The sequence below is a fragment of the Sparus aurata genome, chromosome 19, assembly GCF_900880675.1.
Source record: "Sparus aurata chromosome 19, fSpaAur1.1, whole genome shotgun sequence".
Lineage (NCBI taxonomy): Eukaryota > Metazoa > Chordata > Actinopteri > Spariformes > Sparidae > Sparus > Sparus aurata.
Window position 1 is genome coordinate 21,698,402 of NC_044205.1, and position 25,257 is coordinate 21,723,658.

A 25,257-nucleotide genomic window follows, 5' to 3' on the forward strand; every position below is an offset into this window, starting at 1 on the left:
CCTGGTCTTTTTTTTTTTTTTTTTTTTTTTTTTTGGAGAATGCCTCGCGTGGAACTAGCCTGGTAGCCAAGTAGATATTTTAATGGTTCGCATGGCACGTCTGCGCATGTGGCTTTGAACTCTAGCAGCCGGAGGTTCCTGCAGAGAGCGCCGCAAATCCCACTTGATAACTTCGACAACCCACAACGTTTTGCACACAGGCTATGCATCACTGGCCTGCAATAGAAGAAGAAGGAGGAAGAGGAAAAAAAAAAGATTGAGCCAAACCGTGATGGACACATTAGGTGTGTAACCAGTGCATCCAGGTTAAACACGGGCCCTTATGGTCAAGGTAACCTTTCAAGAACGTGAGATGCTGCTGCTGCTGGTGGTGGTGCTGGTGGTGGTGGTGGTGCTGGTGAGGATGATGATGATGATGATGATGATGGTGGTGATGATGTAGAAATAAAAAGCACAGATGTTGCACCGGTACACTGTGGTCAGAAAAAGTGGATTTCCTTGAAATGTGAAAAAATAAATAAATAAATAAAAATGGACGCGTTGATGAGTGAGTGGTGACAGTGGACATGTCAAACCTCAGGTGTATTCCCACGGGGGTGGGGGGGGGGTTCCCGAGAAAAAAAAAAAAGGACGTATAGCTCATCTTCTGGGGTGCCACCTTTGGGATACCTTGCAGGTGTGTTGAGCATGCTGTCAGTCCACGCTGGTGGCGGTGAATCACACGTGTTCATAGATTGATGCATAGAAAGCACAAAAGTGACATCAGCAGACGGTTTGCTTGGTAATCTCGAGCCTCCATGTTAACAAAGACAATCTGACACATTTGCTTCATAAGCACTTAATTCAATACATGTCCACAACATGTGCTTTGCCCTTATTTTTTTTATTTTTTTTATTTTTTACAAATCCAGTTCTCGTCTCCTGCGCCTCAACTTTTGTTTTTGCTGTTATTCAGCCTTTTAACCAAATTCACAGTCAGCAATCTCACAATATCTGGGATTGATGATGCAAAGAGGCCAATAGACGTGTGGGCCCTGCGCCGTGGATTGTTATTTGGTGAGTGGATGTTATTGGGGGGAAAGGGGCTCCGCCAATGAGCGCTCGGCTGCGGGGCCACGTGTCCGCCCCCCTCCTCTCCCATTCATCAGGGCTGGACTGTGTTGTCTTTTCAATTCATTTATCTGCAGGAATGATTGCGACTATCAGTCTAGAGCTCACCGCCTGACTGAGGAGGTGAAAGTTGCGCCACAGGAAGATAAACCGCAAAAGACAATATTGCATGTATACATGATTCTGCGTGTGCATCGGATGCGCGCTATAGGGGAATTCCTCGCGTCCTAGAAAGTAAACAGGGAAAATCGGTGGATTGGAGAGTTTGCTCAGTCGAGTGAGGTCCAAGAGATAGAGAGAGGGGGAGGAAGAATATCTGCGCGTGATTTTGTGATTTCTGCTCTCAGTCGTCTCGGCGAGTCTAGACTGAAGATGCTCTTGGACGCAGGACCGCAGTATCCCACCATAGGAGTCACTACTTTCGGCTCCTCGCGGCATCACTCAACAGGCGAAGTCACAGAGAGAGAAGTGGCGTTGGGGATCAATCCGTTCGCGGATGGGATGGGCGCCTTCAAAATAAACCACAGCTCCCACGACATCGGATCCGGACAAACGGCGTTTTCCTCCCAGGCGCCCGGCTACGCGGCGGCCGCCCTGGGACACCACCACCACCCGACCCACGTTGGCTCTTACTCCACGGCGGCTTTCAACTCCACCAGGGACTTTCTCTTCAGAAATCGGGGATTCGGGGACGCCACCGGCGCGCAGCACAGTTTGTTCGCCTCCGGAAGTTTCGCAGGGCCACATGGACACTCAGATGCGGCGGGGCACCTGCTCTTCCCGGGGCTCCACGAGCAAGCGGCGAGCCATGCGTCTTCCAACGTGGTCAACAGCCAGATGCGGCTGGGCTTCTCGGGGGACATGTACGGACGGGCCGACCAGTACGGCCACGTTACGAGCCCGCGGTCCGACCACTATGCGTCGACCCAGCTGCACGGCTACGGCCCCATGAACATGAATATGGCCGCACACCACGGAGCAGGGGCCTTCTTTCGATACATGCGGCAGCCGATCAAGCAAGAGCTCATCTGCAAGTGGGTCGAGCCGGAGCAGCTGACGAACCCCAAAAAGTCGTGCAACAAAACTTTTAGCACGATGCACGAGCTGGTGACCCATCTGACGGTGGAGCATGTGGGGGGACCGGAGCAGACCAACCACATCTGCTTCTGGGAGGAGTGCGCCCGAGAAGGGAAGCCGTTCAAAGCCAAATACAAACTTGTAAATCATATCAGAGTACACACCGGAGAAAAGCCCTTTCCGTGTCCGTTCCCGGGCTGTGGCAAAGTGTTCGCCCGATCGGAAAATCTAAAAATTCACAAAAGGACTCACACCGGTAAGATCCGCGCAAAAGAACCGAGCGCTCCTTTTGATTTTTCTTTTACATTTTTTTTTCATGCCAAAAAAATAAAATAAAATCCACACTGACAATGTCCCATCCAACAAAATATGCATGCGCTCCGGCTTTATTATTTATTAGGCAGCTGGGCTCTCCTCGCTGGCATGTGATTCAGTGCAGTTGTCAACAGAAAATATTTCACATGCTCTTTTTTTCTTTTTTTTTTTTTTTCCCCCAAAGCGTTTGTTATTTTCATGTGAAAAGTCTGCACGTTCAAATTGTTATTAATTTGATTCAATCCAGGAGGCTAAGTGGGTTAAATCCAAATTAATTTCCAGGCTGTAAAATGAAGGATAAAACAAATGCTGCCTTTTTTTTTTTTTGATTCTTCACTGCGTAAAAAAACAGTGCGTAAAAATGAAATCAAGTGTTTTCAAATTTGTGCTTTTTCCCCCCCCTCTTCTCTCTATCTCTCCCTCCGTGTGTGTGTTTTAGGTGAGAAGCCGTTTAAGTGTGAGTTTGAAGGCTGCGACAGGCGGTTCGCGAACAGCAGCGACCGCAAGAAACACATGCACGTCCACACGTCGGACAAGCCCTATCTGTGCAAAATGTGCGACAAGTCCTACACACACCCCAGCTCCCTCCGAAAACACATGAAGGTAAAACTCTAAGGATTTTACATGTTTTCATTCCTGAATTGTACAATTTTATAACTGCACGTGTGTTTCTTTATTTTGTATTATATATTTTTTTTTGGCAGGAAAGCGAGATTAAATAACGGAAATGCTGTGTGATAATAGGAGAAAAATGGCTGCATGTTTTTTTTTTATTATTATTATTATTCCAGAGAATAGAGAAGCATAAGTTAATTCGCTCTGACACCCCTTTTCTTTTCTTTCTTTTCTCTCAACCGACAAATGAGATTAAGATCTTAATGAGGACAAGTAATGTTTTGGCTTCAGAGGACAGCCAGAGGAGGAAGTTTTAATTTTGTTTTGACGATTTTATCAGAGATTTCATGTCTTTTAAAAAAACAAACCAAGCGACAAACACCGACGTGCAGCATGTTTTTTTAAAAACATCCTCTCTTCCTTTCTGTCGAAGGTCCACGAATCCACCAATCCGGGACCGCAGCCATCTCCGGCGGCCAGTTCGGGGTACGAGTCGTCCACACCTCCCACCATAGTATCGCCGTCCACAGAGAACCAGAGCAGCAGCTCCATATCACCAGCAGCCTCAGCAGTACACCACACGACCAGCCACAGCACGCTGTCGTCAAATTTCAATGAATGGTACGTGTAAAAAAAAACAAAAAAAAACAACAACCATATTTTTGAACAGCAAAAAAAAAGAATGAGAAAAAGGAAAAGACATTTTAAAAAAAGAGGAGAGAAAAAAAACTGCTTGGAAAATCAAAGACTTTATAAAAAAAAAAAAAAAGTCAGCCAGTGAGACGTGGACTGAGAAAACACGGGAGGCCCGAACGATCAATTAAAGGCTGTCTTTTAAAGTCAATGAGAGAGAATGCATGGACAAAAAGGAGGCGAGGACAACCACCGAGTTTAACTTTCTCCCCCCTCTCCTCCTCTCCTCCTCTCCTCTCTCCACACACACACACACACACACCCTCTCTCTCGATATTTCTCTCTTTTTTTTTTAATTTTTACTCAGAGACTTTTTTTTTTCCTCTTCCAAAAAAAAAAGAGAGATCTCATAACGCATGCTATCTGCGGGGGAGGGGGATGGGAGGGGAGGGGGGCTGACATTGTTTCTTTTTTGTACATAAGGATTTCAACCACGCTGTGTGGTGGTGGTGGTGGAGGAGGAGGAGGTGGAGATTGTGCTTGTGATGGTGGTGGAGGAGAGGAGGAGGGAGGAGGTGAAGAAAAAATGTAATATTTTATTTTGTAAATAGTTCTATCACAGTTTAAGGGAAGAATTTGTGACAAATGTTGGTCCCTAGATATATGGAAAAATGAGATGGTTTTAAAGAATATTTGCGATGAATAGACTTCATTGAACAGAATGTTATAGTTGTGAACCAAATGTGAATTATTCAGTATTACTACAAGTCTCTCTACACGTCGAACCTAACCGACTCTTAGTATTAATGTGCTTTTTGTAGCCTTATTCAGTGCAACAACATTTTTCGTCCAAGGTCCAGTTTGAGTAGCACAGTATTCATTGTTGTTATTTAATGTCATGTCCGATAAAAAAATCGTGTAGTGAAAGCCTGAAAAAAAAATTTCCGTGTCAATCTGTTTATGTACGTGATATAAATATAAACAAACAAACAAAAAAAAATATTTCTCTCTGTCAATTGCTTTTTTTTGGTTTTGTTTTGTTTTTTGTTTTTTCTGTTTGTTGTCTGGAAGGGAAAACGTATTATTACATGTTAAAAAGGTAGCTCGATTCTTTTCCATATTTATCCGCATGTAAAAAAGGACCGTGTTTAGAAAAATTGGTCGGTATTTATGGAGAAATGCGCTCGTATGTTTTAAACATTTTTTTTAGTTTACTACTACAACAACAACAACAACGACAAGGTCAAAAATAATAATGTTTGGATACATTTTTCGTACTATATTAAAGGATTAAAAAATTCAATAATGCAAAAAAAAAAAAAATGAAGAAGAAAGAATGCGTTTTGGAGGTGTTTCCTTTTGCTGCTGTGTGGAACTTTGGTGCGTAATACTTCATTTGGCGCGGTATCGATTTACGCATTAGCCAATGTTTTAGCTGCACGAATAATTATGTGCATGCTTTTGCAACTGTGTGTGTGTGTGGGAGAGATTCAGTGTGTGTGTGTGTGTGTGTGTGTGTGTGTGTTTGTGTCATCCAGAGCTAAAGGTTATGCCTCAGACTTCCCTGACAGTCAATAAGAAGTAAATCCACCTCCCCTCCCTCCCCTCCTCTCCTCTCCTCTCCTCTATCCTTCCTCTCCTCTCTTGCATCTTCTGTTTATCGGAAATTAACATCCAACACTTTGCCCCGCAGTAATGTGGGAAATTAAATCGATTAATCACGCCCGGTTGTTCCTTCTCCGTGTTCAAAAAAAAAGAAGAAGAAAAAACTCGGAATAAAAAAAAGAAAAAAAGTCGCGTTAGTTAATTGTTCGGGAATCTAATTTATTTTTCTTGCCGTTTGTCGGATTTCCTAGATTTTTAAAAGGGGAAGGGGGAAGATAGAGAGAGATAGAGAGAGAGAGAGAGAGGGGGGAGACGAGGAGTCAATGTGGCCCCCTCATTGTTCCTGGCTGCAGCTTGCTTGACCGCCCCATTAGGCAGAGATCACATCAGCAGCCGCCAGTGATCATGGTTAACACTGCCAGTGCGCACGGAGCCCCACGATCTGTCAGTCTGCAGCTTTGTCAGAACTGCTGCACACAGACGAAACACAACCGAAAATTCTTAATCCTAAAAAGAATCTACACACACACACACACACACACACACGCGCGCGCACAGCAGCAAGGGAGGGGTGTGTGTGGAGAAAACATCCACAACTCCCACCACCATCTTTATCCTTTTTTTTTTTCTTTTTTTTTTGGAAAATGTATTGAAATGTATTCATATTTTCTTTTCACGGACTATTAAATGTGGAGATAAATGAAGGATGGTAATAAAATGACTTTTTTCGACTCTATTTAACACTATCTATCTGGGAGGGTTTGGGTGGGAGAGGAGAGGAGGGGAGGGAAAACGCGCGCGTGTGAATCCGTCCTGAGAGGGGAAGAAGAAGAAGAAGTCACTTTGGCTACCAAAAAAAAAAAAAAAAAAAAAGAGCAAAGCTGTCGTAGAAAACATCTTCACATGTAACTGGAAATATAAATAGTTTTTAAAAAAAGGGGGCAGGATGTGTTAAAAAATAAATACATAAAAAAAATACTATCTCGTGCGGTTTCCAGGCTGCACACGTGCGCCATGTATGTGTCAAACGCGCCGATAAGGAAGCTTAGAAAATATGTGTGTGTCCATCCTGTGAACTCGAGAGAGAGAGAGAAAAAATGTAGAAATTCTTGTTTTAGAGCCTTTTTCTAATGATGGAAAAATACTCTCCTGGAAAACATTTGGAGTTTTGTTTGGATTCATTCTTATTTGCCTCATTACGGCCTTGACTTTTTCTCCCCCTCTCCCCCTCTCCTCCTCCTCCTCTTCCTCCTCTATTTTAATTCCCTGCACATGTTTTTACTGAAGAGAGAAACGTTATAGTCTCCAAAAAAACGCAGCCAGACGTGCCCAACGCGAGGCATGAACCCTGACGGTGCTGTTTAATTTCCATCTCATGCCTTCTTGTCGCGTCTACACACACGCGCGCGCGCGCGCCCACACACACACACACACACACACACACACTTCACTACGCTGGTGTCGAGAATCAAATGCTCGTAAACGGAGGAGTCGACGACAGGCTCGCAAGCGCGTCTCCGCAGTTGCGCTGATGGTGACTCCAGATCAAATAGGAGGCGCGGCGACAAAAAAAAAAGCATCCACTTTAAAATGTATTTACGCTCGAGTCTGCGAAAAATGACAAACACTCAGATATCGGGAAGGCGCAGGCGCCGGCGTCATGAATATTTATTACCAGCACTTGTGGCCAGTAAACCGAGCCTGACGTTTGTGTTACCAAGGTAGACACACAGAAATGGTGGTTCAGCCTTTTCACTCCATCTTGTTTTTTTTTATTTGTGTGTTTACACATTTAAATGTCCGAATTGTTTGTTTTTTGTCTTCCCTAAAACAACGTCGAGTTAAATCCGCGCGTAAAGTTAAAATAACACACAACAGAATCGTCCCTAAATGGTTCCTTCTTGGCGACATTTAAAAAAAAAATTTTTTTACCTTTCCTCTCCAGAGACGCGCAGAAACCCGGCTGCCCAGTTTAAAAAAAAAACAGAATAAATCCAACTTTCGCTTCTCCTTCCACCCCTCAGTCTAAGATTAGAATAAAAGCCATAATCCCGCGCCTCCCCCCTCCTCCTCTCTTGATGGATGAGGTGCCCATTTGCGTGTGCCAGCACTCTGATCTGCATGCCCAGCTGCCGTCACTCAATGAGAACTAAATCGATAAGTTAAACATTTTGCAGTTTGGGTTTAACTATTAGGTTTCCACGCAGAGAGAAGGAGAAGGAGAAGGATAGGAGAGGGGGGTGGACATGTGATATCTGCTGCAGAGTTGAAAACTTAAGAGTGCTTTGCGCCCCTCGAGTTGCAAGTCATGAAATCTCTTCTTAAAAAAAAAAAAAAAAAAAAAAAAAAAAAATTAGCTCGAGTCCTCATACGAAAAGGTCAAATTCAAGTCAGGGCACTTTCGTTTGTTGGCACGCAGGCCTTTTTTTGAAAACGCCTCCAAGAAAAGAAAAAAAAGCCCTCTGTCGTATTCGCAGCCATAAAGCTGGCTTACATTGGCAGACTGCTGGCTAATGGAGCAATCCATCCATCCCCACAGTCAAGTTTGCGCACAGCGATGATCCAGACATTGATTTCTCCTTTTATTCTTTATTTCATTTGTGTGTGTGTTTGTGTGCAGAAAACGATTTATAATCATCAAGACAGGACGAGCTTGTTATTTATAAGCGACTCCTTTTTTTAATATTTGCAAACATGAAGAAATAGGTTCATGTGGTGGATTTATTTCCATCTTGAATGTGTGAGCTCTTGTCTTAAAAAAACAAACAAAAAAACACAAACAAAACATATCTGTAACCTGCGCTGGGAGCTGCTCTCGCGGTGCTTGCTCTCCCACGTGTGACCGCAGCTGCACCTGGAGCAAACCTCACGTTTTTCCTGCGCTAAACAGGCTCCATCCATCTCCAGCAAACCCACAAGAAAAAAAACAAAACAACACAAAAACGTCAAACTACCGCGAGTTGGAGAGAAAAGCACGTTAATATTTGTTAATTTTCTGTTGGTGTTTGCTGCTGCTGTATGATAATAATCCTGTCTGGAGCTCCTTTTGTTTTTTTTATATATTTAACCACATCACTGATTGGGACATTAATCTCCCTTTTTTTCTGGTCCCATTGCCGCCGTTGTTTTTTCGTTTTTTTTTTTTATTTCTGAGGAAGGGTTCGTTATAGTGAAACATTAGGCTCACGGTGACCCCGCGTTGCATCAGTTGTGGTCTCTGACATGCTATTAAGGTTGAGACCGGCGCAGGAGATTTGTGGAGGCGATGACACGGTGCTGTCGCGTCCCCCCTCCACCACCCCACCTTCCTCCATCCTCACCCACCACCTCTCTCTCTCTCCCTCTCTCTTTCCTTTTGACGTGTTGCTAAATGAGGCCACTCCAATTAGCTCCTGCGACAGGGTGAGACTGCCGCTGCACACCTTCCGCCGCCGGAGAGGACGAGAAAATAGTCCCTGCGTGATGTATTCAAGGGGAGTGGAGTGGTTGTGATCCGCTACAGAGCGATATTTGGTTGATTTGGTTGGTGCGGATGTTTTGGTGCCAAATCTTTGCTCAAGGGCACTTCGGCAGCAGCGGCTATTACAGGAGGGAAGAGCGGCCTTTTTTTTAAAAAATCCAGGAAATGATGGGCACTGGCACCCGACGAGCTTCCGGTTGCAAAATCTCGCTTGATTAACCCCTTTTTGCAACCATCAGCAGTTAAAGGGACAATCCGCATTTCTTTTTTGATGGTGCATTAGGGGAAGAAATCTGTCACAGACACTGACTTTTAAAATAATGTTTATTTGGAACAATACGTATAAACTCTTCGTCTTCACGACTGAATAAATTAGAGTAAACAAACAAAGATCTTAAAGGTGTTACTTGTGAGAAAAAGATGATTTTTAAGTCTCGTTCCCAACTCGTCCGTTTTCGACAAGTTGGGAACGAGACCCAAAAATCAACACAATCTCATGCTGTTTGAGTTTGTTTATAGGTGGCGGACCCTGCCACCTGTCCAACGCCAAACAGTATTTTCCTCTGAGAACAGCTTGTTTATTCTGCTACGCAAAAACTAAATATTTCTCAGTTTGTATTATGACCTCATTCATATCATGACTATTAAAATCCTGAGTTTGAATTTCTTCTCGAAAAACGACACAGTGCCCCTTTAAATGACACATCCATGCAGACACAGTACCCTGACAAAAAAATGTTTCTGTTCCCTCTCACTCTCATCGAGAGACAGATTTTACTCATGTCCTACCAAACAGTAATAATTTAAACTCTTTGTTTAATAAAAGACCTGTCAACGAAAATGAAGAGCGATGGCACTCTTGTGTTTTTAAAATGTTATTCTGGAAACAGAGCCACAGTCTTTTGTTTATCCAGCAGAGATTCAGGCATTCGTCATGAAACATTTATGACAAATTCATCAGCTGGAGCGGAATCGGCCCCCACGTTTTGGATTCTACATGCTCAAATTAAAAAAAAAAGCGTCACATATGGTGCGTTAATGTACTGTTTTTCAAGCAGCCTGTCGACATCTGCGTATCCGATGAGTCCGGTAATGAACTTGTTTCGCGAAAAAAAAAAGAGGATGACCAGCCAAAGATAATCACTGACAGATTTCTCCACTTCGCCATGTTCTTTTGTCAAAGTGCATCATAATAATGTGGCCCCCGAGGGGAAACGTGGCTGAAGCCAGATGAACTCGCAAAAGGGTTTTTTTAATGGTTTATAGTGACACGAAGGCTGATTCAGATGTTGCTTTGGATTTCGTCAAACTCCCAGAGTCCCAGTTAACCTGTTAACCATTGTTCTGTGTGGTGTTTTAAATTGGTAGCAGACCCAAATGATTTCTCAACGTCATCTTAGAAGCCTGTGAGCTTAGTCCGTTTCAACAATGCATGAATTTCACAAATGAGCTTCTTTGCGGCTCATCAGGTCGAAGGTTGTCTTAAACAAAACCGTCACTTTTCGGATTCTACTATGAGATTGTAGTTTTTAACTCTCCGGTCTATGCTCAGGGTGCTTTCTGATGGCACTTTGGTTTACAGAAAACCTAAAAGATCAGGTCGAGCTCCGATACAAATGGCGGCCTCAGTCAAAAACATAAAGATATAATTCTTAAAACCCAGGTCGAGCCACATTCACACTAACAGCATGTGTGCAAATGTTACAAACTCACTAGTCTCACTTTAGTCTCACGGAAATTCACTGTCTTCCTGTTGGGCTGCAGCCCAAAATATCTTTCAGAGACAAGAGGCAATAAATACAGGTCGTTTTGCTTGCCGGTTGTTGTGAGCGCAGATATTTTAACTCCAGACAGAATTCTTTTCTCTTCTTCGTGAGGAAATCTTTTAGGGAAAACTGGAATCATATGGTTAGTAGCCTCGTGTAGCAGAGCCGCCGCCATTTTCCGTCGTGTGTTAATATCAACCCATTTTTTTTTTCCTGCAAACGTTTGTAATGGTTTTTCGGCTGACTGTCGTTCAGTTTGATTCTGATAATGGAAGTACATTCATCATTAGTCCATCCATCATTAGAGTCCAGTGCACACAGTGGGCTGTGTGTGCATGTGTGGATATTCCCCACTCCTTTCCTATCGAAGCGTCTCCGCCATCGAGCCTATTCAGAGTGGAATATTACTGCGGTTGAGTCATCAAGCCAAACCCCTAAACCTCCGTAGTAAAATGTTACAACTCAAAAAGCAGCATGTCGACGGTTAGAAACATCTTCTCACTGACCCTTTCCACAAAAAAACCCACATAGCCAGTGTACAGCACAACAAGGAGAGAAACCACTGATGCTTCGATGCTTCAATCACACCGGATACGTCCCACCTCTCTGCAGTGCAGTCATTTATAATTACACCCGCATCGCAGAAAGAGAGAGTGATTAAATGTAAAATTTGGCAAACAAAACGTGGTATGTAAGGTATCATCACAACCGCGCTTGGCATTGGGCTATTTTTTCAGCAGCTGCATCAGCAGGACACAGGTGGAAATGCAACTTGACTGGCGATGGGAGCCAAGAAAGATCTGGAAGCTGAATGTGTCGGCCTGTCTGTCGGCATGTGTGTATGTGTGTGTGTGTGTGACTGTGTGACTGCACACAAACTCCCGCAGAATATCAGCTTCTATTCCCATTGTTACCAGAGGAGACATCTGGGAGTGTGTGAAGGACTACGACTCATTATTTATACTATTAAAATCATGATGATGTGACATTTTTGGGAGTGTGGACCAAACAAACAGTGTTTTCTTACACCTGGAGAACAAAGACTTGTAGGGCAGGACGTCTCTGCAGCCCTGCAGTTCTTCTTTTCATTTTTCCTTTATCCGAAAATTGCAGCTTTTAAGATTTTGGATATTGCACTTCACCAAACTGCGATTTCAATATTATAATGATTAACGGTGCTGTGATACAAGACTGTAACAAATAAATGTCAAGTTTTACTTAATACAAGAAGCTAAATAATGACAATAGTAGAATTTGACTGAGTACATTTATTCAAGTTCTGTACTTGGATACAAATTTGAGGTACTTGTACACCATCTAATACTTGGGAATATTGTACTTTTTACATGACTGCATTTGTCTGACAGCTTTAGTTACTTTTCAGATTATAAAACTTCTTACTGTTTATATCCAGAAAAAAAAAAAAATTGCTTCACATCTGGTGAATTTGAACATGATTTTTTTTAAAGTATGAGTTCAGAAAATTGTCCCTCTTCTTAAGATAAATACACTTTTTTAAAGGTGCAACTTGTAGTTTTGGAGAAGAAATTCGAACACAGAAAGGTTATATTTACAATATGAATGACGTGATAATACAAAAATATTTTTTTTTCCTTCAGTAACTGAATAAACAAGCTGTTCCCAAGGGAAATGATGTCCCCAGAACACTGTTTGAGGCTAGAAAAGGTGGCAGGGTCCGCCAAACAATCAATCTAAAACTGGGTTGTCCTTTAATATCCGTTTGTTTATTCAGTTTATTCAGTCATGGAAATCAATCGATGAGGATTTTTCTCTTCTGATTAAAATTAAGTCCACAAAACTACATACTGCACCTTTAAAGTCTGACTGGTTTAGCTGGAAAATGCATCGTCACGAAGCTACAAACAGGCTTTTCTTCTGACAACATGAAACTTTGTCAACGTACATGGTTCTCACAGCGACGCTACAAAACAAATAAAATACTATGCGTTGCTGTAAGTTAAACTGTAAAGTTAAATCAGCTCAACCTTAAAACATCTGCAGCAGTAAAACGCAACGTACGCATTAAAGCAGCAGTGATATTAATCCAAAAACATCAGCTACGATGTTGACACACTTCTACTTGAGGTGAGGTTTTGAATCCTTACTTGCAGTGGAGTATTTTCACAGTGTGATATTAGCACTTTCACTGAAGTAAAGGATCTGAACACTTCTTCCACCGCTGAATAAGTGAGACGTATCAAACCCCACTCAACCATTCCCTGATGTATGACTCACGGTCCGACCTCTGTGCAGCAGCTGCTCCTGTAAGTATCTCACAGTTCCATTTTATGTTTTTGACTCCGATGTGCCTCGATGTCACACTCAACCGAGTGATACAGTCTGCTTTAGGTGAGAACAGATGATGTGACAGGGTCACATCACTTCCACGAGCTGCGCTGACCTCTGTGCCCCCGTGTGAAAGCACCTCTCGGATGATATTAAAGGTGCACTATGTCGTTTTGTGGGAGAAATTTTAAACCAGAGGAGAAGGATCTTTATTGGCTGGTTTTGTTAGACCTGAACAAACTAAATGTAAACAAACCCTCATTGTTTGCATGACTGAATAAACAATAAACAAACAACTTTATTTACATATGGCGGACCCTGCCACCTTTCTAGCTTCACAGTGTTCTGGGGACCTTATTCTCCTCCGAGAACAACTTGTTTATTCAGGTATAGAAAAGATCAATATTTCTGAGTTTGTATTATTTCCTCATTAATATTGTAAATATGAATGAAGTTTACATTTCTTCTTCAAAACTACATATTGCCGCTTTAAATCCATACCAGTGGATTTCAAACTATTTTCAGAGCTATGGGGCTAAAGTGCTCAGTCTCTTATCAACATGCAACACAATGGGCTGACATACAACAGTCTGAAGAGAAGGTTGAGTAAAGGGATATTCTGTAAAATGTCAAACATGAGAAAGGTCATTCTTTAACACCTTGTTGCCATGTTTGTTTACATTTCATGACTCCAGGTATATGTGCTATAAAAACACACACACAAAACAAAGCATGGATGTTGCGTTGTTGCTTTAAACATGCTGGCAAGAACTCCATCTATTCTATCTGAGCGACCGAACGTTGGACAGCTGCAATTGTGATCATTTAATTCATTTGCTAATAACAATTCCTAAATAAAATGTCACGTATTTCCGACATTATAAGGCGCCTGTATCCCATTAATTCCAATTGCTCGTAGCTCACTCACGGCTTGATTGATAACGATTGGCCCGTATCTGCCTGCTCCAGGTGTTTGCCATTTATTATTTCTCCAGCCCTTTCAATTAATCACTAATTGGTGTTTCCACCTGCAACGGAAATTACACCACAACTGTGGCCAACAGCCTCACACCGCCACTCTTTGTGCGGAAAATGCATCCAAATATTTACGGTTCAAAAAAATGCCAGAGAAGATGGAAAGAGAAAATATTAAAATACAATAATTCAAATACATGTTGTTGTGTCATTGTTGCGTGCACAGCGTGAGACAGTCAGCGTTGGAGGATTTTGAAATTAATGACAACATGAGCTGATTTCCAGAGCCTGCCATGTCAGCTTAGGTCACTGTGGTGGATGTAACGTGATATTAGACGTCTGCGTATGGAAACACTTCATTGTCAGAGTGGAATTTGTTTGAATAATGTCGCATTAATAAAGACTTTTTTTAACTGAATGTGTCAACGCATAAGCTGCTTTTCTTTCTAATAGCATGGCTACTTGTAGCACTTGAACACTGTGTGAAGTTCTGTTGAAAACTCCCACTGTACCCCACTTAGAGGGCAAATAACAGCACGTCTTAAATGCAGCACGGCTTTAATAGTGGGCATGATGTGGTTTTGGAGAAGAATTTTAATATTCATGAGGTAATAATACAAACTCTTTTTCCCATAACTGAAAAAAAAACAAGCTGTTCTCAGGGGAAAATGAGCTCTCAGGAACACTGTTTGAAACTAAAAAGGTGGCAGGGTCCGCCAGATATCAACAAAACTTAAACAGTATGAAATTGTATTGTCATTCAAGATCAGTTTGTTTATTCTGTTTATTCAGTCGTGAAAACGAAGAGAGCTCGTCAGTCAGTGAAGATCTTTCCCCTCTGATTAACATTTCTACATAGTGCCCCTTTAACCGCCGAATCACATCCAAACTTTTGGGAAATATGAAGACTTGAATCTAGATGAAAGTTCGTGTTTTCTGGAGCGCAGAAGAAAAGAAGAAGCAAACCCACATCTGAATGTCAGTGTTCAAGTTGCACAAGTGGTCTTGCTCTGGTGGTTTATGGCTGACTGGAAACTTGTCAGCAGCTTTTGCAACTCTGAAATGAATGCTGAAACTCTGCACGCGCTGCAAACATCCAAGATGGATCTTTCCTCGTCGCGCAGACAGAATCTAAATGCTATTTTTGTACCTATCATATATGGATGTGTGTAATTATGGATTCAATTTACTTGTGTGTCTGTTTACTCATAGCAAAAGCAAATGGCAGGACTGGCGTTTAAGTGTCACATGACGTGTCTGCAACCACTTGTTTTATTATTTTTTTTCCTTAACACATGACAGCCCCCTGCGCTGCATCCACACTCAGCTATTTGGTACAAAGCCATGCTCAGCAGTGGCTTGTGTCTAATGGACAAGTGTTGATAAGTCCTCAAAAAAAGGAGCAATCCAGCCGAACTTCCCCGCTAAAGGTTGTTTCCAAACTTACACGACGTAAGTATCCATCTGTCATCGCTTTCACAGAGAGCCGCAGCCGCCGTCAGCAAACAGATAAATGGCGGCATGTTGCTACCTAATGGCGAGTGGAGTGATTGTTTTTGAAAGCAGCTATTTCCCGCAAAGTGTTTTAAATGTATTTTTTTTTTTTTCGGAAAGAAAATACAAATAATAATCTGTTCACCAGTTGTTTTTCTTTTTTTATCAAATAATCGGTTTATGCTTATAAACCGCAATCTCTAATTGGGCCTCAGCGTTGGGAGTTAGTAACTGCAACACTGGCTTTGTTTATGTTTTGATTTATGTGATTTTTTATGGAACAAAATGACCGACTGAGGTTTTTAAAACGAGGGGGAAACATCTGATTTAAATGTTTTTCTTAATTCTTTTTAATTTAAGTTTTTCTTCACTTATGTTTGGTAATAATAATTTGGGTTTCCCAAGTTAAACAAACAAATCACTTGCCGGTTTCCTGTCTGTCTTTACTTCATGAATTAAAAAAAGAAACGTGTGTGCTGAACCCGATCCACTGCAGACGAGAGACCTTCCTCTCGCTTTCCACTAATGTATTCAAGTCCTAACCCCACTGTGATATTAGGTATTGAACAGATAATACGAGATATGAGGTAAAGAGAGAGTGAACACAAAAAGTACAAAAGCCATCCTCTTCTATTTTTTTCCCCTCTTAGCGCTTCACACAGGAAGAGAGATTGAATCAGGATTAGAGCCCATAGAAACATATCTTTAAAATAGTGTTAGCATCAAGCACTGGGAGTTAATTATAACCAAAGGGAGTGTGGGGGCCGGGCGAGGGGATTAGTGTTTTGATCCCTGGCCTTGTTAAACAAAATGGTGACGTACTGTAAGGTTTGAACAGTTTATCCCACTGGGTTACAGGTCGATGCTTTGAACGAGCACGCCACCGCCTTTTGTTCGCTGAGCCTTTAAGAGGAGGCGACACATCAGACACCTGCGAATGTAAATTACAAGCGTTATATTAATATATGGGGAGCACTCATGACCTCCTAAAAAATCATCTCTGACACACCTAAATGATGAATTGCCTCTAATGTTTTGGAGGATAAGATATATGAACGCTACAAAGGACTACTCAGGATTATTTGCATGCCTGTTCTAGGAGGCCTAGATTTGAGCGTCTGACTGATGATATGTCGCTGACTCATACATAATTTCAAAGTTGCATCACTCGGTGGCTTTTGAGCGGCTTCTGATTCCCAATCTCATGGCCATGTGCAACGTTTCAATAAATCACTAATTCCGGGCCTTTTGCAGACAGTGTTTTACAAAAAATGTCAAACATCCATTACATTACAATATATGGTATGACTTTCTATGAAGCCCATGTTCATGATGCATTATAATGCAATCTGTACACACTTATAATATGTTATAAAGGAGCTAGAGAACTATCTTCTTAACACTCATGGGTGTTCATAATGCTCATTAACAGTAACTCATTATTACACAAGTGTCTATAATGAATTATGAACATACTTACAATACATTATAATGCAGCTATAGAAGAGTATTATTATAGTTATAAGCTCTCATGCTACTTTATCATGAGTCACAATCATGCCATTGTCTATAATGCATTATAAATATTAATATAATGGATTACGCCGACTTTACACAACACTGTATGTTAGTACCTGTTACTTAACTTATAATAAAATGTTATGTTATGTTTATTTATAGTGATATAATGCACCAGCAATCAAGAAGTATTTATACTTGAATGTATGAGTCAGTAAAAATACTTTATAACAATCATAACACATTATTAAGCATAAAGCATATTTTTGAGTGCTTATAACTATGATTATACAGCGATAGATGCACATTACAATGCATTTAAAGTATGTCCATAATGCGTTCTAATGCATTAAAGATGTTGTGTCAAATAAGAAATCTCACTATAAAGCATTATGAGAACGTCTGTAACCATGACTATACTGTGCTACAGGAGCATTGCAATGCATTAAAACGATTTTAATAATGAGTTTAAATGCATTATACACAGAAAGTGTTGCAACAAAACTTTTTTTTCTGTCTAAACATACGTTTCAAACAGAAACAGCTGAAGTTGAGAGTATCATTCTTTGCATTCTCTATCACTTAAAAGCATTTCTTTTTCTTCTTCTTCTACTGCAATTAAGTTCATTCAAGTTGAAGACTGTTGCATGTGCAGATGGTTTGGAGGCGCATCAATCTCTGTCAGCGGTGTAATAATGCAGACATTCCATACTGGGACACTTCATGAGCGGAGGAGGCACATGAGAGGGGGAGTTCCCTAAATCAAATAAAGGCTTGTGTTCTGGCTCAAGTCTGAGAAGCAGCACCCCGGTGAGGATGCAGTGGGAATGAAATTATACACAGCCCCCCCCCACAGTTACACTGTCTGCATTTTTACACATTACAGTTATAGAAACTTTGTTAAGGATTGAGCAAATAAAATGTAACATGCAATAAAATGTTCCTCTTGTGATGTGTGAGTCTGAAACAGCATAATGCATTTCATTGCGTTATGGAGAAACCAGGACGTTATCATGGTCAGACTGTGATATTATAAGCAAAAGGTGTTGTGAGTTTCCCTAATCCAGACAATCTTACCCTATTTTGTCACACAAACGTTAAGCTACATCTCTATTTACACCATTTCCCCCTCGCTTTCTGGCGTCTTCATCTTCTGATCAATCTGAACATGGATTCCAAAGCTGTAAAAATGTTGGCAGCACTTCTGATTCAACCCCTCGTGGCTCCCTGCACTTGATGTTGATCACATGTAGAAAAATTTCTCAGGCGCAGAGACCGGAGGAACACACATGGGAAGTATTGGGGTTGCTGCAGGGAGACACGGGATGGAGAATGATAAGACTGGATGCCCTTCATCTTTCCCTCTGAATACAGGCCTAAGTCAATTTTACTCCCAGCGTGAGACTTTCTTCAGCCCAAGTTTTGAGTAAATCCAATCAGCTGTCCGCGGGATTGAGATGTAGTGTGTCAGTGATGACAGGGTTCGCTGAACAGGGGACGATGCAGTCCAGCATTTTTAATAAGCTCCTCATTATCAAGCATTTCTTTAAGTTTAATTCTAAATAATATGCTCCCCTCGGACACACCGCCGGTTATTTCCACTCTGAAGTCCAATAACGTTTCAAAACATTTGAATAAATCAAAGTCAGAAAGTAAATTGGACCGAACTCTCTCTCTTCCCGAAGTTGTCCGAGATGTTATTTTTATTTTTTTAAATTTTTTTTTACAATCACATCCACAGGAAAAAAAAAAGTGTGTATATTTATGACTCCCCTCCGTCATCTTTTGTGCGCGGCGACCAGCGAATTAAGCTACGAGTTTAGCATGGCATTGCTCGAGTGCTTTGGCATTGCAGCATAGCATGAAATCCCCTCCGTCTGCCAGGTGCGAGTTCCCAAATCATACTTCCCCCAAATGTGCATCAACAGTTTTGACAGGCGGACTGTACAGAGCTATTCTACACTCAACAGTGCTGCTGTTCCAAGAAGACAGAGCGCACATACATCACATGCAGCCCACTCGCCCCACATGCTCGACTAGAATTTTTTTTTCTTTTTTTTTTTTGGGCACCTTCCCATCTCCACCCCTCTTCCTCTCCTCTCATTTTTTTGATTGGCTTGATTCCACGCTCATTAGCATGTCCCATTATCTTCTGGAATATTCAGGGGAATGTTTCCACTTGCTGCCATTCCAATTATTGTAATATACAACATGGTTCATGACTTTCAAGTTTTCTGGAAGTGCTTCAGCTTTTTGTCAAGGTCCTCAGTCACATGTGAGGGCCGTGGTATTTTCCTTTTTTTTTTTTTTTCTTCAAGGGCATCTGTTCCAAGCCGGCCCAGAAGAGAGACAACGCGGCGAAGAGTGGGGGGGTGGTGGTGGTGGAGGTGGGGGTGGGGGTGGTTGAGGAGGGGTGAGGGGGCTGGGGGGGCCCGGAGCAAGCTGGAAAGATCCACCTAGAATTTGTTGAATCAAATCCTTGCACCTGGATGTAATTGTCCTGCTGCTGTGCTGGGAGTTGCCGCTGCCACAAAGAGACCAAATTAGTGGCTCGAAAATGGCGACCTGTCAAGACACGCCGCCTCACCTGGTATCATATTTTACCGAGACAAAACGCTTCCCTTTGCATCGCTGGTTAATGATTATTTTGTTTACGGGCTCGGATAAATACGCCGCTCGGAATTGCGGAGATGATGAGCATGAAATCAAGCCGCAACAACACCAAACAATACAGCAGAGTGTAATAGCTCCTCAAAGTGCTAAATGAATCATTTACATGTGAACTAAATCAAATGCAAATGGTTCTGTGTGGTATTTAAAGCTTTTTTTTTGTTTTGTTCTTTTGTGTCGAATAATGTTTTTTGGGAGGCTTTTTTTTTTTTTAAAGAAAAGATCAATCATGCAGTTCAGATACGTCAACATCTGGTTTGGTGTCGAGACAATGCTCTCTGTAGTTCACCATATGGATACGTGATCAGGGATTTGCATAAATACCCAATCATCTAAGGAATTAACATGTAGAAATATCTATCAGACTCTCGGGTGCATCCCAACTTTAATCCTCAGTCTTTTCATCTGTATTTTTTTATCTACAACTTAAACACGCTAAGCCACCACGTGCGCAAGCTCGCTCATGTGCAGCCACGTTGGGTCGGGCCTGCTGATCGCGTTGAAGGGAAAAGAATTACATCTTCTTAACTAAATAATGCAGTTTACCAAGATGGCTAGGATAAAGAATTGCAACCCTGGGGGGTCTGGACAATAACGACTAACGCTGATGAATCTTGTGGAAATTACCCGGCCTAAGCGTTCCTCAAAGAATATTAATAGAGTACCCTCTATTTATATTCCTACATGAATTCCAGCTGTATGTGAAGTTTATGGTATTCATTTTTTCGGCTGTGACTAATTAGTGTTGTTGCGTTGCAAAAAAAAAAAAAAAAAAAAATAGATGATCATCTGTTTCTTAATCTAATTTTTAATCTTGTACAGAAAACACTTCTCCATAATCTGGACACGTGCAGTTTTTTTCTCTCACATGGATGAAAGATTACATGAAGCTTTGTAATAAAAAAAATATGATTCTCAAGTGTAATTAATGTCAGAAATTTGAATTAAAACCAGTTATGGTATTCAGGTTTCTGGACAGAAGTGGAGGAAGTCTTTTATATTCCGTGTCCATGAACTTACACGAGGATTACATTTTGGGTTGTATCTCGGATGGAGTTAAAGCGTTGTGGTCGGAGTATGGTTAGGTGTATAATTGTCGCTGGGTGAAGCCATGTAAGCAATGTGGCGGCTCCGCGGCCTCTGAATGTTTTGACTGAGGAGAAGGAAACATATTTAGGAGACGGGAGGAAGTGGACAGCAGAGTCAGGAGTGGTTCTCTGTTGGTTTTTGCACATACTCATACTTTCTGGACTGGAGGCAAAAGCTTACTTCACCTGACAACTATTTCTAAAAATCACAATCATGAAGTAATGCCGCAGGCCCAGTGTGGAAAAAAAACATCACCTCATTTGACTTTGATGCATGCCGTCTCGATGAAGATATTCCCAGAACCTTTTATTGTGGCGTGAAAGTTCCAAGTAATGCACATCATCTCATTCACAGACCGTAAAAGAGTTTTTTCTTTTCTTTTTTTTAATTGAGGAAGCAAATGCCAAATCTGGAGTAATTCATTACGGTTTCCCCGTCTCTGCACCTGCACGGTGAGGGACATCCTCTGGGGATCGCGGCTATAGACAGCGTGGTGCGTAGTCTAATGGGTGAATCAGCTGGCAGGTGTGCCCCAGAAGTTTCTCTGCCACCTGCACACTGGACGGTCCCATAAATGGTGTAACTGCTGTATTGCTTAGCTGGACAGAGAAACACACCTGGGCTGGGCTGAATTAAATGCTTAATGGGTCTGTCTTCTGCGAGAGAGAGATAAAATATCTTCATTTCCACGACGTGCAATAACATGAGTAAAGGAGCTCATAAAAGTCCATCTATGAGGCTTATATATCTTAGAATCTCTGTCCGACTGACTTCATACTTGGTGGATATATTGCTGAGGACCCAAAGAAATGTAGTTAGGAGTTTGAAGTCGTCTCTCCAACATAGCAGCTGAACAGATGTGTAGCTGGAACATGCAGCGGCCAATCAAGGTGTCGTTTTTTTTTATTCATCTGAGCGACATCACACTTAACCGGTGTATTGCTGAGGAGTCAAGAGAGTGAAATGAAGCTGTTTGGATTCGCGACACGGCTCAGTTTAACTGCCAGAGAAACAAGAAGGAGCGAACACAGGACAAAAAACATTTTGATTGGCAGCAAACTTAACCGATTGGAAGGGCCATGATCTGCCTCTGTGATTCAACCTCAGTTTAAACTCACCGCTTGAGTTTTTGTCTGGATCTTAACTATATAATTTGTTAATTTATTGACGTTTTAATTAAGACATTTGTCAGTTGATGGATTTAATACACACATATACATAGACACAAACAGACAGGACAGATTGTCAGTGACGTCAGATGAACCTGGAGGATTACACATCGGGAAACCGAGGCGTGAACCGTACAAGATAAATGTGGCATTGGATTACTTATCTACTGACACGGATTGAACAGCAGTCTACAATGATGAGATAAGCAAAAAAGCTCAGGAACAACAATATTTTCTTCTAAGTAGGAACAAATTGACCTCTTTCCCACCCCAGAGTGTAGCTGTGGAGCTTGAACGACCATTAGTGACACCATAAAACAAATGGATCCAGCAGAAAGATCCAAGAAAGCTGATGCTAATTTCCAAATACAAAATTCAAAGTAAGCAATTACAAGAAAGGTAATAATGTTTCCTCTGCTAGCCTCGTTTGTGTAGAAGTTTCTCAAGATTTTACTCAGAGATGTAAACTAATCAGGTCTCTGTCAGTGTCACGTTTTTGCATATACTTAACTTCAATGTCGGTTTTACAGAGTCAAGGGACACATTTTTTGGTAGATCAGTATATAATTATTATAATAACTTTATAAGAATAAACTGGTGTTATGTTTGCCAGTGTTTCTCAGAGCTGCGAACAGACTTTGTGCAAATTCAAATTCCAGTGAGGCAGCGAACACCTGGCAGCACCTACAACATACAACAATGGTTGTATGCAAGTTGTATGTTGCTAGCTGCTTAGCCTTGACGCCATCAGCTGCAGCTAGACTGTAACTAACAGAATAGAAAATGCTCAATATAAATCAATATGATACAGAATAAAGAGGCAGTTCATTAAGTTGCACAGGGGTAATTTAAACCTTTTTAGAACAGGATCATGTAACGATTTGACCTAATTTATTTATTTTTTTTGACCGCATTCTTTTGCCCATGATCTTAATGCCTGTGGACGTACATTTTGCTTCCAAGCTAAACTGGAACTTTTTGTTTTTCGATACGACCTCTCCATAATTGAACATCATTGGACGCCCAGACGTGAGGAAAACCATAAGCTGAAGGTGGGTGAGGAAAATGAATGCGTGAAGTATTACTCACTTTCACAACCATTGCAATTAAATGTGTCAGCACACGTAAACACCAGTTCACATGTGAAAAATTAAACAAGACCTGAAGAAAAGTGTGCCTGCAACCAAAGCCTGTGTTTACTTCTGTAGTAAGGTTACATTGGAGATTAAAGCTGCACTATGTAGTTTTGGGGGAAATGTAATCAGAGGAGAAATATCTAAATAAACTGCTTTTTTGTTTTTTTACGCCTAAACAAACTAATGACTGAATGTTTATTTTGTTTATTCAGTCATGAAATCAATGTGACCTTTTAGGATAACACAACTGTTTATATTTAGCGACCCTGCCATCTTTAAACAGTGTTCTGGGGACACTTATATCTCCTAGAACAGCTTGTTTATTCAGTTCTGAAAAAGATAAATATTTATTTGGTGAAGTAATGGTAAAGTCACAGAGTATGTGGAGTAATCCTTGACAAGCTTCTAGGGACAGCGCTGCTATGTTGGGCAATTTTGGCACAGTGGCCACAGTAGGAACTGCAGCTCACATGACGCCCACTTGCCCATACAGGTTTAGAAAAAAAATAATAAATAGGAAATAACTTAAACTATCACAACATCGTAAGAAATAAAATAGTGTCACTCTTTATCTGAGCCAGTATGTCCAATAAAAACTGAAAAAATCTCAAAAAGACAGAAACCCGTGGAACTAGTTCGCCATTAGCCTGGTGAGCAGCCTTTTAATGGAATGAATAGGGTGCCATCTTTCAACACAGCATCCAGTTCTCTTAATATATCTGCCTTATGCACCCTGCATGTTTAGCATTAATACTGCCTTGTCAGCAGAAAACTCCAATCAAGCACTGAGTGGACTCAACTTGATGAGATCTTCTCTCCATCGCATCCATCCACAATCTCAGACGTTTTATTAATAATAAAAGTGCAGTACTTCCCAACACAGTTCATCATCGTACCTCCACACATAATTACTCGACATTTAGTATTTACAATAATTACACTATAATAATTGCAGTGATTACAAGTGATTATAAAGATGACATCATCGTAATTTCTTATTCATTTTCAACTTAACAGCCTCATCACACAAACATGACTCCACTGATAAAAACTTGCGTTCAGCGACTGAGACTTTAAACTGTTTTTTTTTTTTTTTTTTTTAGTTGATCTCATCATTAAAGTTGTTTTGATAATGTCATTTATGATGTTTTGAAACTGCTTTTACTAATTGCCGTTATCCTCAAACAATAGGTGCCATAACATTAGCCGAGCATCAAAAGATGTTAATATGAGTAATCTTCCTGTCTAGTCCGCAAACGATGCATCCGTCTTATTATTAATACTGTGTGAATAATTCGGCCTCGTCACAGCTGAGATGTGTGATTTAAGAAAAGAACAGGAGGAAAGACTTAAAGGCCGATTTACTGAAAAAACGCGCTGACGGCTGCAAGCTTACATAAAAAGATTTGATGTTTATCTCCCCGAAGATATTGGATACAACTACTGAGGCTGCAGTACACAGTCTTTGCTTTCTGCACGGAGCTCCCAAGTGTACTCTTGTCGTGGGCCAACCCCGTCTGCGGCGCATTAGTTTCTAGTTCTTGAGATTTAAACTGTGGCAGCAACACATAGTGTAACAGCTCCCCAGAGGGAAGCAGTGATTGCACTCCAGTGCATGAGGTGATATTATGTTTAATGTGTCAGTTTGCTCCTTGAGGGGTTCCCAACATCTGGCGTGCTTCTAATACTTGGGACGCTCCCTTTTCTCCTCAGTATGGTTGGTATTTGTTTACACATTTATCTTTAATAGTCGACAGTGTGGCTGTCGTCATCAATTAGGCAAAGGGAAGTACCTACTTCCTGTTGTATTCATCCAGTTTCCATCTTTGTTTTGTCGATTTTCTGCCGTGTTTTTTGAGCTCAATATGTCATCAAATGACATGTTGGGGTACTCCTTTTAGGTCTCAGTGTTGTGCAGTCTCACAGGTACCTATAGCGGCTCTCTGCAGGCCCCCCTCTGCAGTCCGTCCCATATTAGAGGCCAGCTCAATGCAGTAAAAGACCCTGCCGGAAACTGGGTTTGATTTGTTGACGTGAGTGCGCTGAGGGCAGAGTGGGGGCCATGCATTAACGGGATCGAGACAATAGGCCATCACTAATCAGAGACCTCAAGGTTGCCATGAGGTTAATTGTAATGCAGGTGGCACAAGGGGAGGGGGCGAATAAGAAATGTCGACTCCTTTACTGCCTCGGCGGCCATTGTGTTCTAACATTAAGCCCTGGGGCTAGGATTTGGCTTTTTCTCTTGCTCTTTCCCCTGTGTCCTCTTTACCTTTTAATTTCTTATTATCCGCTGATTCCCATTCACCCTCCATGGG

At 41.5% G+C, this 25,257-nt stretch overlaps 1 protein-coding gene across 2 annotated transcripts; it reads left to right on the forward strand.

The window, feature by feature from the left end:
* The first annotated feature begins 1,159 nt into the window (after positions 1–1,159).
* On the forward strand, positions 1,160–7,708 carry zic1 (zic family member 1 (odd-paired homolog, Drosophila)). 2 transcript variants are annotated; one of them, XM_030398595.1, is made up of 3 exons: positions 1,160–2,443; positions 2,942–3,105; positions 3,551–7,708. In XM_030398595.1, the coding sequence occupies exons 1-3, from the start codon at positions 1,483–1,485 to the stop codon at positions 3,746–3,748; spliced, it is 1,323 nt and encodes a 440-aa protein (XP_030254455.1). In that variant the 5' UTR covers positions 1,160–1,482; the 3' UTR covers positions 3,749–7,708. The 2 variants fall into 2 exon arrangements, with proteins under 2 accessions (XP_030254455.1, XP_030254454.1); XM_030398594.1 differs by having other exon boundaries at positions 2,942–3,104; positions 3,547–7,708.
* Positions 7,709–25,257: the final 17,549 nt, after the last annotated feature.

Excerpts from the sequence above, each read along its gene's own strand:
- zic1 (XM_030398594.1), top strand. The coding sequence starts at position 1,483 with ATGCTCTTGGACGCAGGACCGCAGTATCCCACCATAGGAGTCACTACT. Across the intron at positions 2,444-2,941 it reads TCACAAAAGGACTCACACCG|GTGAGAAGCCGTTTAAGTGT; the intron begins GTAAGATCCGCG and ends TGTGTGTTTTAG. Across the intron at positions 3,105-3,546 it reads TCCCTCCGAAAACACATGAA|GAAGGTCCACGAATCCACCA; the intron begins GGTAAAACTCTA and ends TTCCTTTCTGTC.